The following is a 17,647-nucleotide window of genomic DNA, read 5'->3' on the forward strand; positions in this document are numbered from 1 at the left end:
TTTTTCGAGACAGGGTTTCTCTGTATAGCTCTGGCTGTCCTGGAACTCACTCTGTAGACCAGGCTGGCCTCGAACTCAGAAATCCACCTACCTCTGCCTCCCAAGTGCTGGGATTAAAGGTGTGCGCCACCATCTTCTCTACTTTCTGCTTGGTTTATTCTCAACAAGAATCAACATTCCTGACATGCTGAAGTCAGAGCTGGTGGAAGCACTCTTCTCTGCCCTGGTCCTTTCATTTCCCACTGCGAGGCTCTAAGACAGGTTGATGGTAATACCTGTCACAGAAGTAGAAGAAATAAACTCTCTACTATGTAACTGTCACATGCTCATGCCCCAAACATCTTGGGGGAAGAATAAATAGTATGCATGTGTTTTGCTGAACACCCAGGAAATCTTCAGTTTCTCCATATTCCCCCCCACAGAAGCAACCACAGTAATGCTTCCCGTAAACCTGTCATTTTCCTTTATGCAATGCTATTTATTTTCTAAGAGTCGTATAGATGGAGCTGATGATACTAGCACTCACTTAGCTTACCCCCCCAAAAGACTCAAGGGAATGTTCATGCTCTTTAGTAGGTTGTTAGTTGCTTCTTCATTAAGCTTTCACTGTGCAGGTATTTGTCATGGGGATACTCTTTTCTCCTGCCAGTTGTGATTTCTGACACTTCCTAGCATGATATGTGTGTGTGTGTGTGTGTGTGTGTGTGTGTGTGTGTGTGTGTGGTTGGACATGTGTGGTATGGTTCAGTGATCACAGCAGCACCTGGTGCATGTGTAGTGCCTCAAAGCCCAGAGATGTTGGCTTGAAATACATGGCTTAGTTCTGTTTGATGAAGAATATTCCCAGCCAAACTTCCAAACAACTTCACATGGAAACACCATATGCTCTGTCTCTAAAGCCCTCATTCACTAGTATACTTATTCTTAAATTCCTCTGTTTAAAAAAAAATAAGATTTTTCTTGAGCCTACAGTATGACACAGTTTTCTTGGCTTTAGAAGATATATAACTATGAATGTGATGTGGGTTTTACTTACTGATTGTATACCAAGTAATGCACTCTTAACTCATTAGGAGAAGAAAGGTACTTGGGAGTGACAAGGAGAATGGTTACTACACACTGGAAAATTCCAGAACAGTAGCATAAGGGGAGCTGTGATGACCTAGGGGCATCTCAAAACCCACCTCTTTGCATATACACTAACCCGGGGGGCAAGTCTTGCTTTTTGTGATCACTTTTAAGATCCTGGGATCCATTGAGATTCCCACACTGAAATGCAGAAATAATTGGACTAAAAAGCCACATTTCTGTCTTGGCTTTGCCACTTGCTAATCCCAGGACCTTCAGAGTTAGGCCAGTGATTTGAATTTTGAATATCATCTCCTCCTCTTGAATTGCATGCTAATTGCTCTTCTGTTGACCTCATTAGTTTGTGCAGAGTAGATCATCATGCTTGAAAAAAGCCCAGGTCCATGAAGGCACAGGATGCTGAGCAGAGCAGACACTCCATGTGGCAGCTTATTCTGTCAGGGGAATGATCTAATTGTAGGATGGTTCTTCTATTTACTGATGAGGAAATTCAGGGTGGGTGTGATGTTTGTACATGGTGTTAGATTCAGAGAGCAGTGGATACATGTAGTATCTGCCTTTCTCTGAGAATTTACCCAGCGAACTATGGAAAATATGAAAGGAAAGATGAAGGAAGAATGTCAATAAATGTCTTTGCTTATTGATGACACAGTTTGCCAGTACCTATAGCCCACACATGAGTCATGGGACTGACACAACCTCTACTTACCCTCTCCTTCAGCAAGGCCACAAGCTATAGACCACTCAAGGTGATCATATTGAGGAGGGCCACGGGATATAGCAAGCTTACAAATACCTGAATATAAGTTTATTCACTGTGACTCTAGAATTGAGTGGGAAGGAGAAAGAAAAAGAGTAAGAGAGCAAGATGCAAGGGCATTCCTGCCTTTGTCTTGGTGATTATGCCCACTGTGTTCTAGGCTTGGTGAGGGCTGGTCCTGAGTAGTAAACCTGGTGGAGATGGGCAAAGTAGCAGAATGGACAGGCAGCATCCAGGGTGATGTGTAAAATGAGGCCATCAACCCACATTTGAGTCAAACTTCTGTATCCTGAGTGACAAGACTGCAGCAGGTTTCTCTGCGGCTTCTTCTCATAGTGGGAATTCACTCATTATGCTCACCACATCAGTTTTTCTTCTTTGAACTCTGCATAGTGCTAATACAGGCAAGTAGTACATACAACACCGTTAAGAAGAGTTATTAAAAAGTAAATCAATGAGATGCCACTTGCAGAAAAGAAATGGTGACAATTTGATGCTTGCGAAGATCAGAGTATCTTTTAAAATAGGCATAAATGCATGAGAGAGTTTAACTCTAGATTGTGAAGTCTATTTATAGTGCTTTTCTGTGGGCTCCAGAGGAGGGATAAATACACAAAAGCTGCTACAGCATATGAGTTTGATTCATGTTCTTCTGATAATAGACCAAACCTCTTTCTGAGATGACTTAGTCATCCAGATTTTATTATGTTCTTTTTTTATTGTTAGTTTTGCCAATAAATGATTATCAAGAGCAGGTAAAATAGGGAAAAATACTTCATATTGTATTAGTCTATTCTCTGTTGTTATAGAAATACTTGAAGCTGAATGATATATATATATATATATATATACATATATATATATATATATAAAGTTTATCTGCCCCAGAGTTTTGAAGACTTAAAGTTTTAAGTTTGTATGCCTTTATCATAGCCTCCAAGGCTGTGTCCTAACATGGGCCAAGAATCAGAAGGTAATCTTAAAAGCTACTTCCCAGTGTAAAGATTGGTAGACAAATATAGTTTGAATTTCAAATATGAATTCCTCCACATTATTAGATTCTGGAGAGAAAATGATCTGAAATAATGAAGTTGTTTCTTTGTTCTCTATTCTACACCCTCAGCTTTCATTTCCTCTTTTGACAACTTCTTTGATTTTTATAACTTGCTTTGCCTTAGTGGCTACTTAAATGTTTCTCCTGTCTTATTATATATTTCTTTTCTTAATCATACACTTTTGATTGTTATTATATCAGTGCTTTCTTCTCTTTCAGGATTTTTCCCCTTTATTCATTTTTAAAAGTGTTCAACTCTCCTGCAAAACAAAATCAAAAGACAACACTATGGATATATATGTCACATTTTTCTTCTTCTTAAAGCTTTAGTCTAATATTCTGCCACCAAAAAAATTAAACAAACAGACAAACAAACAAACAACAAAAGATTTTTCCTTTAGAAAGAAATAACAATAACAAAATTGACTTGACCTGACTATATTCATAGAAAATGATATCAGGATAAAAAACAACATAGGAGATGTGGCCTAAGGATTCTTCTGGTTTCTTACACAAAGCAAATAACTATCACTGAACAACTGAGCATCAAATCAAAACAAAAGTTCAGTATGTGTGCTATCTGACTGGAGATGTAGTACATGACAAACATCAGGACTTGTCCAGTAACATTTGCTGTTAAATGGGCTCCACTTCTAAAGCAGGGCTTCTTTCGAACCCTGCAGTTTTCTTTTTACCTACCCAAGCCTAGCTCTACTGGGCTCTGTTCCTAGTAATTAACTGTGTTTTCCTTCATCATAAATGTAATCTTTTCTACTCTTTTTTAATTATTGAAAAAAATTTTATCTAATATAACTTGGTCATGTTTTCCTTTCCCTAATCTCTCAGATGCTCCCTACCTCCCGATCTACGTAACTTTATCATCTAATTTTCTTTAGAACTAATAAAGACAAAAATAAAAACAAGAAAGGCAACACGCACACACACACACACACAATTCTTACAAAATCACAAAAATGGGAAGCAAAAAGCTAAATGAAAACCAAACCAAACTAAACCACACCACACCACACCATACCACACCAAGCCAAGCCAAGCCAAGCCAAGCCAAGCCAAGCCAAGCCAAGCCAAGCCAAGCCAAGCCAAGCCAAGCCAAGCCAAAACAAAACAAAACAAAAAAACTAAATCAAAAGTGTTAACAAAGCAAAACGAGGCAAAAAACCTACAAAAATACCATTTAGCTATTTTTGTGTTGGCCAAGGACTCCTGGGCATGCACCTGCCCTGAAGTGTAGTTAATGTGCCCAGCGAGACTCTACTGGAGAAAATGGATTCTTCCTTTGCCAATGGGTTTGAACTGCAGATAGCTTCTTTGTTCTCTGTAGCTTGTGTCTGCTAACTGATCTTAGTGCTGAGACCCAGTCTGACTTTGTGCAGGCTTTGAATGTCCTGCCACTGTCTCTGTGAGTTTGTATGTGCACCATATCTTCTGTGCATGGAAGACATGTTAGAGCCATCCATCACCTCTGGCTTTTAAAAGTCTATTTCCTCTCCTGCATAGATCCTTGAATATTGAGGGGAGGGCCTTGATGAAGATACCCCAGTTAGGAATGAGTGCTTCAAAACTGACCATTTGTGGGTCTCTATGTTACACTTGATCTTAGCCAAAAGGCCGAGAAGCGATGTGGGTCTCTATGTTAATTCCAATCTTCTACAAGAAAAACTTCTTTGACATGTGTTGAGGCAGTAATCTATGTTTATAGCAGTATTTCATTAGGAGTCATTTTATCACTTGTAGATCCCCAAGCCAGATGAAGGACTGTAGATCTCTGCCCATACTCCACACAGATCTCAGAGAGCAAAGCAAAAATGGGGCTACTCCACACCCAAATCAGGTTTGGGCTTTCTCAACTCCATGGACACAAAGGCCACACCATGATAAAGCTAGTTAGGCTTCTGCTTCCCAATGTGGTTGGAGGGTTTGTAGCTGGGAAATTCAGATGGTTACCTTTTTTCTCTGGCAGCACGCAGAGTACATTCTAGTAATGTTAATGGTAGTCAGTAAGGTGAACCTTCTGGTTATGCGCAAGCTCAATTCTCCATGTTTGATGAGATATGTATGTGTTGTCCTTACTATCTGGTTGTTAAGAGCAACCAATAGCCTTGGCAATAGCCTGTGATATTTGAGGGTTTCCTTGGTGTCCCTTTGGTGAATGATTCAACATATAACCCATTCCTGGAACTTAAGGTTGGCATAAGATGTCCTGTCAGGGAATTATCTCTTCTATTATTTGCTGACTCCATTTAGGTGCTTCTCATCTATGTATATATTTAGGATGCTTCTACAGGAGTAGACTTCCATATGGCTTTTCAAATAGTTTTTCAGCATCAGTTTTCCTCCCTGAAGTCGCTCCTTTACCTTTCTTTCCCATCCCCTTCCCTATTTAGTCCCCATGTTATGGGTCTCTCTTCTTTTTGTAACAGTATATTCTTTTTTTATTAGATATTTTCTTCATTTATATTTTAAATGCTATCCTGAAAATCCCCTATACCCTCCCCCCACCCTGCTCCCCAACCCACCCATTCCTGCTTCCTGGCCCTGGCATTTCCCTGTACTGGGGAATATGATCTATGCATGACCAAGGGCCTCTCCTCCCATTGATGGTCAACTAGGCCATCCTCTGCTACACATGCAACTAGAGACTCAGCTCTGGGGTTACTGGTTAGTTCATATTGTTGATCCTCCTATAGGGTTGCAGACCCCTTCAGCTCCTTGGGTACTTACTCTAGCTCCTTCATTAGGTGCCCTGTGTTCCATCCAATAGATGATGTAACAGTATATTCTAATTGACACTCTCATCCCCTCCACTCCCTTACTAGATATCTAACCTCCGTGATTATTCAGATTGTAGCACACACATTGAAGGCTTAAAATCTAACATCCACATATGTGAGGAAATATACAGTATTTGTCTTTTGGAGTCTGGCTTACCTCATTCAGGATGCTTTTGTTATAATTCTGTCATTTAACTATTGATTTCATATTTTCATTGTTCTTAACAACTGAATAATATTCTGTTGTGTATACACCACATTTTTACTATCCATTCATCAGCTATCTAGATATCTAGGCTGTTTGCAATTATTGGTTATTAAAATTATAGTAGCAATGAACACAAATGATCAAGTCTCTTTCTGGTAGAATGTAGGGACCTTTGGATTTATGTCCAAGAGTAATATAGCTGGATCTTGAGGTAGATCAATTTCCAATTTTCTAAGAAATCATCATGCAGATTTCCATAGCAGCTGTACAAGTTTTAGGTCCCACCAGCAATCAGTAAGTTCCCCTTGCCCCACATCCTCACCAGCAGGAACTATAATTAGTTTCATTGATCTTGACCATTCTGATTGGGGTAAAAGGAAATCTCAAAGTAGTTTTAATTTGCATTTCTTTGACAGCTAAGGCTGTTGAACATTTCTTTAAGTGTTTCTCAGCTGTTTGTGTTTCATCTTTTGAGAACTTTCTGATTAGTTCTGTGTGAGGGTCCGCATGTGATTTTAGCCATAGTAGCTTTTCTTTTACAAATGTGGGTATCTTCATGGTTGGTGTACAAATGGTTAGAATTATAATATCCTCTTGCTGTTTTTCCTATCATTAATGTGTCATGTCCTTTTTTATTTATATCTATCTATCTATCTATCTATCTATCTATCTATCTAATTTATCAAACTATCTCTCTATCTCTCTATCTATCTCTCTATCTGTCTAATAGCTATACCTGTTTTCTTCTTGGGTCCATTTGCTTAAAATACCATTTTCTATCTTTTTACCCTGGCACGATGTCAATCCTTGTTAATGAGTATGCTTTTTGCATGCAGTAGAAAGAGGGATCCTGTTTTCTGATCCAATGTTGTTAGTCTATGTAATATTTGGGAGGGAAATTGAGACAAATAATATTGAGATATATCACTGAGCAGTAATTATTGATTACTGTAATTTTATTGTTATGGTGTGGGTTCCTCCACATGCTTTGATTTTCTGTTCTGGGATTATTTATTCTTGTATCTTCTTGGGTGTGGTTACATATTCAGCTCAAATTTTTCCTTCTGGTGTCATCTGTACTGCTGGACTAGTAGATAGAAATGGCTTAAATGTGTTTTAACTATAAATGTTTTTATTTCTCTGTTGATTAGATTAATAGTTTTGCCTGGTATTGTAGTCTGAACTGGTGTCTATGGTCTCTCAGAGTTTGTAGTACATATCTCCAGGCCCTTCTGACTTTCAGAATCTCTCTTGAATAGCCAAGTGTTTTTCTAATGGGGCTGCCTTTATATGTTATTTGGTTTTATTTTCATTGTAGCTCTTAAAATTTTAATTTTAGTTAAATTATAGATACAATTAATTAAAAATTTCTTTCTTTGTTCTGTATATGTAGTGTTTTGATTGTTATGAGTCTTGGGGAATTTCTTTTCTTGTCTTTTCTGTTTGGTGTTCTGTATATACTTTCTTGTACCTTGACTGGCATTTACCTCTTTAGATTGGAAGATTTCCTTCTTTAATTTGGTTACAAACATTTCCTATGATGTTGACCCTGATTTCTTTTCCTCTTTCTATCCCTGTTATTTGTAGACTTGGTATTTTCAGAGTGTTCCATATTTCCTAGATGTATTGTGTCTGAGTTGTTTTAAGTTTAACATCTTATTTGACTGTCTATTTCTTCTACCTTAGTTTCAATACATGAGATTCTATCTTCCACATCTTATCATCTGTTTGTGAGGCTTAACCCTGAGGGTTTTTGTTGACCTAAAGTTTTCATTTCCAGTTGTTGGGTTTTCTTTAGTATTACTCTTCTAAAGAGGTTGGATGGGAGGAGAGGATCCTGCAAGAGGGCTGCTACAGGAGTAAGGATAAGTTTGGAGACTTCACAGTGGAGGAAGGATAGTGAAAATCACCTACATGAGTCTCATCCCAGCATGGAAACTTGTGGTCCTTGGTAGAAAGTAGGATTGGTAGCCGACACAGGGACACAGAGATGGGTTAGATGAGAGAGATGAGACAGTTGGTGGGACTTTTCTAGTGTTAAGACACAGATTGCCATGACTTTAAATATATAAAAAAAATAGACTTTGATTGTGGCATGAGGAGGTGGGCTGCAAATGCTACAGCTGGCAGAGGAATGATCTGTGTGAGGCAAGAAGGAAATCTGTTCAGCATGACTTAGTTGGCCAGTGTTGTTTCAAACTTCTAGACTCTGACATAGAACAGGTTTTGACATACTTAAGCACAATACAACTTTGGAGGAAATGTGCTAATTATTACAGCAAAACTTAAGGCACGTCTATGTTGAAACTCCTTTACGAAGTATATGTCTTCTGCAAAGTACCTGTAGCCTCTTCCTTAAGAATGAGCTCTATGGACTGAGAAACAATGCACAAGATAAAGGCCTAGTGAAGAAGTAAACACAAGAGGAGACTTTTATCTATTTAATGGGACCTCTTTTCTGAGCATGGGATCTATTGGCTGAGAAACATTGCACAGGAGTCTGGGATAAACATAATAACCTGAGGAATTCAGATGAGGTTTGGCTCTACAGATAGCAAACAATTCCACTGGTTATTAGTGACATCTGATCACTGATTTCTGGGTGGAAATAGGTATAAATCTCTTCCATAGAAGGTTAAAACCTGAAAATTTAACATTGTTTCTGGCTTCCCTAGTGCTATCTGTGAGCATGAAAAATGTGTGCCCTCTAATGTGCCATACAATAAATTACTTATTTTACTCTTTCTCATTTTGTCTTATCTTTCCATCTGTCTGTCAGATTATTCCCCAATTCCCTGGAATTCAATACTCTTTCTGTTCCATCTTACCTTCCATTTATTAGTATTTTATTTTTGAGATTCCCCTTCTCAGGTGACTCATATGTGTCAAAATGTCATTTAAAACTAGTATATTGTGCTCCTTGTTATTGTGGCACACAAGCACAATACCTTTAAAGCATGATCTTTTATTCTTGTCCCCAAGATTTCATGTTAATATCATTATACAAAACACAGTCCAACTTTTGAAAGTCTGAGGTCTCCTAATTGTGGGCTCCTGTAATTAGAACAAAACTTTACTTTTCCAAACAGGAAGACTGAAAAACATAATTGGATCCAAACAACCCCCAAATTCACAGTTTAAGCCCAAATTCGGTAGCTGAATGTTCAACATCTGCCCATTGATAAAGTGTTTTTATCTACCTACCTACCTATCTATCTATCTATCTATCTATCTATCTATCTATCTATCTATTTTTGTGGACTCCTAAAAATCTCTTTCTAGTCTGTTTCCTTGAAGTAGATCCTAGATGCTCCTTGGTGAATGTTATCCCCTTAATGTTCAGCTTGATGCCCACTTACCATGCAATGTTTTACTTACTTTCCCCTGAGAGTATGTTCTTGAAGATGTATATACGATCTTCAAAGGACAGGCTTTGCTATTGAAATCTTTCTTAACTACTTAATATGGATGAGTCCTATGCGAATGTCACTGTGTTAGCCTGTTTTTCTAATACTTAAATGTTCCTTTCAAGCCTTTAACAAAACTCAAATGTACATTTTTCTCCCCTTCTTGTTGGTTCTTGGATTAATTCCCAGGAACAGATAAAAAGCTGTGTATTACAATCGCCACTTAAAAAATCCTATCCTTTTCTCTCACACAGCTTTGGTCAGCCACTGGAAGGGGTATTTCATATGCTGTAGAAGGTGACAGAGTTACTCTAAGAACTCAGGCTGCTGTGATACTGAGTCTCTCTTGGATTCGTTTTAACAAAAATTCAATGGTTCACATGATACAGAGCATGAATCCTGACCATATGACTTTATGGGGTTAGCTGAGTACACTTGGTTTATATTTGGACTCAGTACTCACAGGACCATAGTTCAGATGTCATTGCCTTCAGTGTCTCAGGCAAAGATGAGGTTTATGAGCAAGGAACCATTTTTAACTACGTCCCCATCAAATAGATTCAGAATTGGTTATTTTCTACTTTTGGGTCCTCGAATCATCTCCTTTGTGCAAGATTGCCTTATTCCTGGAGAACAGTTAATGGTTGTTGACTGCATAGGTAGATATATACACAGGTAGATGATACATGCTCTCTACCTGTTCAAAATACTTCAAAAATAATAACCACCTTCACCAAGGAGATCGTGAAACAGGAATCTGAAATTTTCTGTTCTCTGCAGTCAAATGCTGTACAGTTGGCTATGCTGTGACTGCTCACTTACAGGGTACACTTGCTGCTCAGCATTGCCGATCTCTGAGTTTAATCTAAAAATGTCACGTGGCTCATGATGTCAGCTGTTCAGAGGAGTTGTTTTATGTTGCCAAGGGAATAGAAACAAAGATTAATTCCCTCACTTTCATGTTCATTTGCACATTCATTAACAAGTATATGACTTGTCAAGAGCAAAGGCCAAGGAGCTTAAGTTCACATTCTCCTGGGTGAAGAACTAAGACTCTCTTGGCTTGCATGTGACTCGCGCTGAGCAAGCTTCAAAAGAAGTCCAGGACTTAGAAGAAGAAGTCTGAGTTGGGTTTAGGAGGCCACCACAGCAGGAGCCCAGCAGACATTTGTATTCAGGTTTAACATATTTTTTGTTTGTTTTCTTGAGACAGGGTTTCTCTCTGAAGCCTTGGCTGTCCTGGAACTAGACTAGGCTGGCCTTGAACTCACAGAGATCTGCTTTTGCCTCCTGAGTGCTGAGATTAAATGTGTGTGCTACCATCACCTGGCCAGGATCAACATCTTTAGTGGTCCCTTTGCCTCGTGTCTAGACAGTTTCATAGCTGCTTGTGGTCTTCTACTCTCTTTCCAGAGGCCTCTCTACTCATTATCCGTGTTTCAATGTGTTCTCTCTCTGTCTCCTCTTTTGATCTTAAAACCTTTTGCTGTATTCTTTTCTTCATTAACTAAACTTCAGAACTGACTGTGATGTGTAAAACTCCCCATAGCATCTGGCCAGGCTGGCGCTCTGACAGCATCTTCTGAATCATGAGCACCTTGCCAGCCCTCATCACCAGCCCTTGCACTTTTGGTTTTTCATGTGTTCTTGCATTTCCCCTGTGACTCCTGTCTATCCTTTATTTGCTCTTTTCTCAAGTATTTCTGTATTGATGCCTCACCTTAGCCCAGTCTGAATGGCATCCTTTCTCAAAACTGCAGCTTCCTTTCCCACTGTTTACTACTATCTGACCTCATGGGACAGACTTCTGTTTAGTGGCTATTTTATCTCTCCCGACCCCCTAGATTGATGTCCTTAATAGCAGGGACTTTTACGTGTGGTTATTGAAAGTGCCACAGATGAAGTGATACTGCTTGTGTGTTAAGCAGGTTTTGTTTGAATATGATTACCTTGATTGTTTAGAGCTCACCCAGGGGTTGGGAATAGAGGGCTGGCAGTTGCCCAATGGTGCAGATGGAAATGCCCGTATAAAAAGGCAGGTAAAGGGGAAGTTGTTAGTTAAGGTATTTAAAAAGTAGTCTAGCACTGGTGGAGAGTATGGAGTTGTTCTGGAAGCTGAAACAAAAGATTAAAGGGGTGACCACAACTTTCAAGCAAAGTTGAGATGTCACAAAGGGAGAAAACCTACTAATTTTTGTTGGGTTTAGGACACAACTGTCATCAATGTCCCTATTGTGCTTTACAAGTGGAGTACAGTTAGAGTAGATAGGAAAGTACAGGTTGGGAATAGAAAGAGTGAGAAACATTAATTTTCCAGTTTAAAACATATTTTATAAAGGTTTATCTATGATCAAGTTTTAGTACTGAGTAAAGGTTCATAATAGCTCCAATTAAGTGGGAAGAATGATAATCATGAGACAATGGCCTGTTTTATATCTCTGACCTATTCTGTCTACATTAAGTGTCAGATCACACAATGGCTACCTGAGGCACCCATGACTCTGGCATGATACCCTTTGTATATCTGCACACTTGTAAACCAGGATGCCAATTACAACTGCAGTGTCTTGGTTACAAGCCTTTTGGGATACTGCTTCTGAGGGTGACTTGTAACTTGTGAAAAAAAAAAAACATGACCAAAAGTGGATAGAGCTATAAACCTTATTATAGTCATGGTCCCTAGTCAACTCACTTGGCTTACCCCTGACCTTCCTCGACCTTGGATACTTATTGAATTAATTATACCCTGACAGGTTCCTAAACAATGTCGGCTTCTTTTTCCCACTGATTATGATGTTGACTTGGATGGTAGCTGTGGCCAGCATGGTTCGGAAGCTGGTTTATGAGCGAGAGATCCAGATAGAAGAGGTAAATGGCTTTGATATTGCCTGTGGGACCACAGGGGAGCATTTGGGGAGTGGCCTTCCATGTGGATCACCTGTGCTCTCTCCCTTTAGTCTTCCTTCCCTTTGATGAACTCCTTCCTAGGCTCTAGCTGAGTCTCCCTTCTAAGAACATTGTTTTCTATTGGAGTCAGAAGGGTTGTCAAAGTGTGATAATATCAATTTCTTATTGAGGCAAACTGCATGAGATTAAAGACCAAGCCACCCTTGCTTATTGGCATTTTTTTTTTTATAAATCTTCACTTTCCACTCTGATTTCTGGTTCTGATTATACACAAAGAATTCTAATATGCTTTTTGTCCCAACATTATTAAAACCTGAAAACATCAGATGACTGATTTCAAGAATGAGAGTTTGTAAGAGCATTCTGTAAAGATGGGGCAGCCCATTGATCGTCACAGAAGAGTGAAGGCAGGTTGAGATGGGATGCATGGTTTGATTACTGAACAGTTACTGAAGTGGAGGGACTACATGATCAGTGGTATAGAGACTACTCTACACATCACTTACCTGTATACAGCAATCTACTCAAGGATGTCTCTGTTCTACATGGGTTTGATCCCTGAGCACAGGGGCCTGGAGACAGGGGTGCCAACTGCTGGGTTCTATAATGTACCTCCTATGTAGCTGCTCCTCAGACGTCCTTAACTTCCTCTCGCATGAAGCCAGACCCATTTCCCAAACTATCACCATATGGCATATGAACAAATGGTAGGTTAGTGGAGAAATGAATTTAATTAATTTCACCAAGATAACTTTGTAATATGCACTGTCTAGCCATGTAAAGGCCACTTTGGCCAGGGCTTCACTTCAACATTTTCCTCCTTCATCATTCTTTGCCTTTACTAAACAGGCTGCAGAAATAACTGGAGAACAAAAGCTAAGAGAATGACAACGAATCATTCCACACAAGCAGAAAACATAATGAAACACTGGTAAACCAAGCCTACGGTCTCAGACATCTGTTCACATCTCTCTCCTCCACCATTCTTACTGGTGACACTGTTTCCTGATTAGCTTCAGGTTTCTCTCCAAGAACATAGAGAATGGCTATGATGTCAGCTCTGTGGGAGAACTACAGTAGGAGGAAGTGACTTTCTTAATGCCCTTCCCAGGCTGGGTTGGCAAACCGAATGGTTCATTTCTCCACTGGTGTTCTTGTTTGCCACTTCACCTCCCTTTTCCTGAGTTTCCACTGCAGTGATAACCCCAGGCTCCTTCTTTTCACAGTACATGCGGATGATGGGACTGCATCCAACCATCCACTTCCTGTCCTGGTTCCTGGAGAACATGGCCACTCTGGCTCTGAGCAGTGCTGCTCTTGCTGTCATTCTGAAGATGAGTGGCATCTTCATGCACAGTGATGCCTTCATCATTTTTCTTTACTTGCTGGATTTTGGGGTGTCAGCTGTCATGATGAGCTACTTCCTAAGTGTGTTTTTCAACCAAGCTAATACAGCAGCCCTCTGTACTAGCCTGGGGTACATGGTCAGTTTCCTGCCTTACGTGGTCCTGTTGGTCCTACATAACCAACTCAGTTTCGCTATTCAGACTCTTCTGGTGAGTAAGTGGCTCTGCAAAAATGCACAGTAAAAGCAATAGGTACCCTCTAAGCATGGCATATCCCCATCTTGCCAGTCTGTCTTGTTCAGACTTATATGGAGCATCTGAGGTCTCTACTCTGTATTCTGCCCACAGATGCAGAACTACAGTGGTGGTTCATTGACTTGCAGTGATATAGTGGCAGGCCATTAAGAATTGTCAGTTTTCTGTAATGGGATCTCTCTGAGGATTCTGGGAAGTCAGCATCCTCCTCAAGGAAACATATAACTTTGGCTTCTCTTTGTTTCATGCATGGAAAGAAATAGATTTCTGGAGCTATTTATGAAGTTAAAAATAAGCATTTTTCTTGAAGCATCATGAGTTACATCACATTAAGTGGAAAGATCTCTCCGTTAGCAGTGTCAGAATCACTCCTCCATTTGAAATGTATGCACTGAAAAAGAGTGAGACTGCTTTCAAGTCTGCAGTATAAAATATGTAGAAGACAGCAACAGATTCTTTCTTGACTGTTGTCTGGCAGACACTGTACCTGACACATAGTAGGAACATCAGTCTGTGTCAAGAGGGTAAACATATCAATATCAGATCAGGTTCCTCAAGTTGAATCTACCAGTTTGCATCCCCTCTTCCAATGGGCCAGCCCATGTCCTGAAATAACAATCTGTTTGGAGGTGTGACAAGAATCACTTTGAGAGGAGCTTAGGGACATTTTGAGTCCCTGGATTTCTAAGAAGTATTTAGAAACCTACAATTGGTTAAGGTATAGGAAACCATATGATGCCCTGTCCCTTGTAGAGCCATCTACAAGGCAACATCTAAGGCTTAGGAAACACTGGGCAAGAGGGATTGGAAAGATTGTAAGAAGCAGAGGATCAGGAAGTCTGCTGTGAGATGGTGCCCGTATGACAGTGAAGCTGAACCATGAAATTTCAACAATATGATTACCTAAACAAGACACAAAAAAAATGACACTTGCAGTTGACGTGAGATGGTAGCCAGATGAAATCTCACAAGGCTCCACCCTTAGCCACCCTTAGGTGAAGAGTGACAAGCTGTTAATAACTGCTGGGAGAGAGAGAGAAATTTTCTCTAATAGGTTTTTTGATCCTGAATAGTTAGCACTAAACATGTATACATATGAGCAAAACTAAATAGACTCAATAAGCTGTATTTATATATATTTGTGTGTGAATGTGTGTGTGTGTGTAACAGCAATTAAATAAGAATTTTAGAGGGACTTGGTGGGACACAGGAAAAATTGAAGGGGGAAGGGGTGGGAGGAATTATGTAGATAAAGTAGTCATATGAAATTCTAAAAAAACCAAACCAAACCAAACCAAACCAAACCAAACCAAACCAAACCAAACAAACAAGAAAACCTCCCAAGCCAGAAAGGCTTTTTAGAAAATTTTCTTTTCATCATGGAATTCTTGAATGATGAGTGTGTCACTTATTCCTGGGATAGAGAATGTCTTCTATGCTTATCTAGAGCCTCAGAGCAAATGCATGCATGACAGTTAAATTAATTTCTCCAACTTCAATTAGGTAACAACTCATTATTGTGTTTGTTGCCTTTCTTCTGGCACTGGGAATTGAATCTAGTCACTGAAATATAATTGACAAGTGCTCTACTATTTTTAAAATCATTTTTCTTTTGAGAAAGATTTCTCTTAAATTACCCCAGCTGGCCTTGAACTTGATCTGTGATTTGTATCCCATTTAGGTTTTGCAATTTTCCTGCCTCAGCTTGCAAGTAGCAGCGATTATAGGCAAGCAACACCAGGCCCAGCTACTTTTTTGTCTTTTTTTCTTTTGTTTGTTTTTTGTTTTTGTAGCCAAATATACTTAATACATATATACATACATAGGATAAATTGTCCTATTCAATTTTTATCTGTTCCCTTGATACGTTTTTGTCATCTTGATTGGATTATATCCCACCTGCAGCAACTTAGAAGCAATAGATTTGTGATAAAACTAATCAGTTATTCCTAGAATAATTAATACAAATGGGACCCTTGCTATCTCCTGCTTATAAACTCCTAAATGATATAAACGTATAAAGAACTAAAGATCTGAGTGAACATTCAAATGCTGTCACTTTTGCTTGTATTTCAGTCCTTAAATCTCAGGCATCTGTCCATGCAGCGTTTGTTTTGCACACGCAAATGCTTTCTGGCTAGTTATGTCTTCTAAATCGGGCCCATTGTATTTTAAATGTATGATGCTTTTTCAGTGGTTTTCCTTTTTTGACATCCATCCCCTTCTACTGAACATAAACTAACAGCTTCTTTTAATACACTCCCTTTCAAGTGTAGAAGTGTATAGACATTGCATCAGCCTGCTCATAGAGTGCTCCAAGGCATACATTGAATAATACGAAATAGTAATTGCTCTATTTCATTTTCCACCGTTTTGTGTTCCATGTTTCTGTATTCAGTGCATTGAATTTATGACACCTTGAGTGTTGCAGTGAACAGAAATGATTCATTTTAACATTAAAACAAGCTGGTGAGCATGGTTTTCAGAGTAGTCTGACACTCTGCTAATTCCTTCAGGCTCAGTTATTTAAATCATTGCCCAAAGTAATGGTATCCTTAGAACCACTGAATTGGGAAGTATCTTAGAATTTGGTAGTGTGGGTTTTGCGTGGTCACAATCAAACATTAATGGCTGTTTTCCCCTCCCTCCATCAATCATGGCAGTGCTTGCTTTCAACCACAGCCTTTGGACAAGGAGTCTTTTTCATCACATTTCTGGAAGGACAGGAGGAAGGTAAGAAGATGACCTCTTCAGAAAGTAGCTTTCTGTCACGCAGAATTTGGAAGCACATAGCTATCAAGCAACTTAACCAGGAGTAAGTCTTGTTACCAAGTGATAAATCTGGGAGATCCTGACATTTGGTTTTGCTGATGAAAACCTTCCCCTTACCTAGTTATTATGGTTCTGAGAACAATCAAGAATAATCATATAATCATATCTCAGCATTTCTTGCTTCAGATACCATCCAAGTGTAGTGGTAGATCCAGGCTACTGCATAGGTCTTGCTATGGTACACATTCAATCTACTGATCTTCCAGATTCTTGCAATAGTGTGGTATGCATATACCTTTTATGTGCTAGACTATTGTCTGTTTGGAGACTTTACCACCTCTCCTACTCCTTCATTATTCCTGGGTCTTATGTCTAACAAAGAAAAGGTCATGGCTATCATCTCCTTTTTCTATACATATTTCTCCCTATATGCAGATTATATACTTTTTATTTTGAAATAAAATCTCAAGCTCAGGTTGTATTTGAACTCTCTATGTAGCTGAGCATGACCCTGAACACTGGATCCTCTTGCCAGAATCTCCCAAGTCTTAGGACCATAGGAATACACTACCATATTGGTTTATACAGTGTTGGGGGCTGAGTCTAGTGCTTTGTGTGTGTGTGAGGCAGTCAAATTTACCAACTGGGTTACATCTCCAACCCCTTAAAATAATGTTAAAATTTATTGTCAGTACCTTATACTTACATTGAGATTTTTATCATAAACTTTTAAGTAAGAACATATGTGTTTTAGATGTTCATATTGTTCTGGGGTGTGTTTTGGAATTAAAGCAAAATATAAGCCATAGGTAAAACTTAACATTGGATGTTATTGCAATGGTCAGTCACTTTTTACTGATTTATCCAACATTTCCAATAAAATATGTTAAACTGTCCTTTGATCTTAAATGTTTTTCCCTTCATTTTCTTCCAACAGATCTTTAAAGTAAAAACGGGAGAAGATAGAAGAAAATAGATTAAATTAAATCACAGATAAAGTAATTGATTATTTTGGTCTAAATGATAACAAGTATATAGTGGTTAAAACTTTTTAAAG

At 39.0% G+C, this 17,647-nt stretch overlaps 1 protein-coding gene across 1 annotated transcript in view; it reads left to right on the forward strand.

The window, feature by feature from the left end:
• The window catches only part of Abca13 (ATP binding cassette subfamily A member 13), a 471,059-nt gene that overhangs the window by 176,453 nt on the left and 276,959 nt on the right, over positions 1 to 17,647 (forward strand). Inside the window, exons 32-34 of the mRNA XM_021177120.1 lie at positions 12,064 to 12,178; positions 13,444 to 13,773; positions 16,482 to 16,551. Coding sequence (XP_021032779.1) covers positions 12,064 to 12,178; positions 13,444 to 13,773; positions 16,482 to 16,551 — 515 coding nt within the window. The remainder of the gene's footprint in view (positions 1 to 12,063; positions 12,179 to 13,443; positions 13,774 to 16,481; positions 16,552 to 17,647) is intronic.

Source organism: Mus caroli, chromosome 11 (assembly GCF_900094665.2).
Source record: "Mus caroli chromosome 11, CAROLI_EIJ_v1.1, whole genome shotgun sequence".
NCBI lineage: Eukaryota > Metazoa > Chordata > Mammalia > Rodentia > Muridae > Mus > Mus caroli.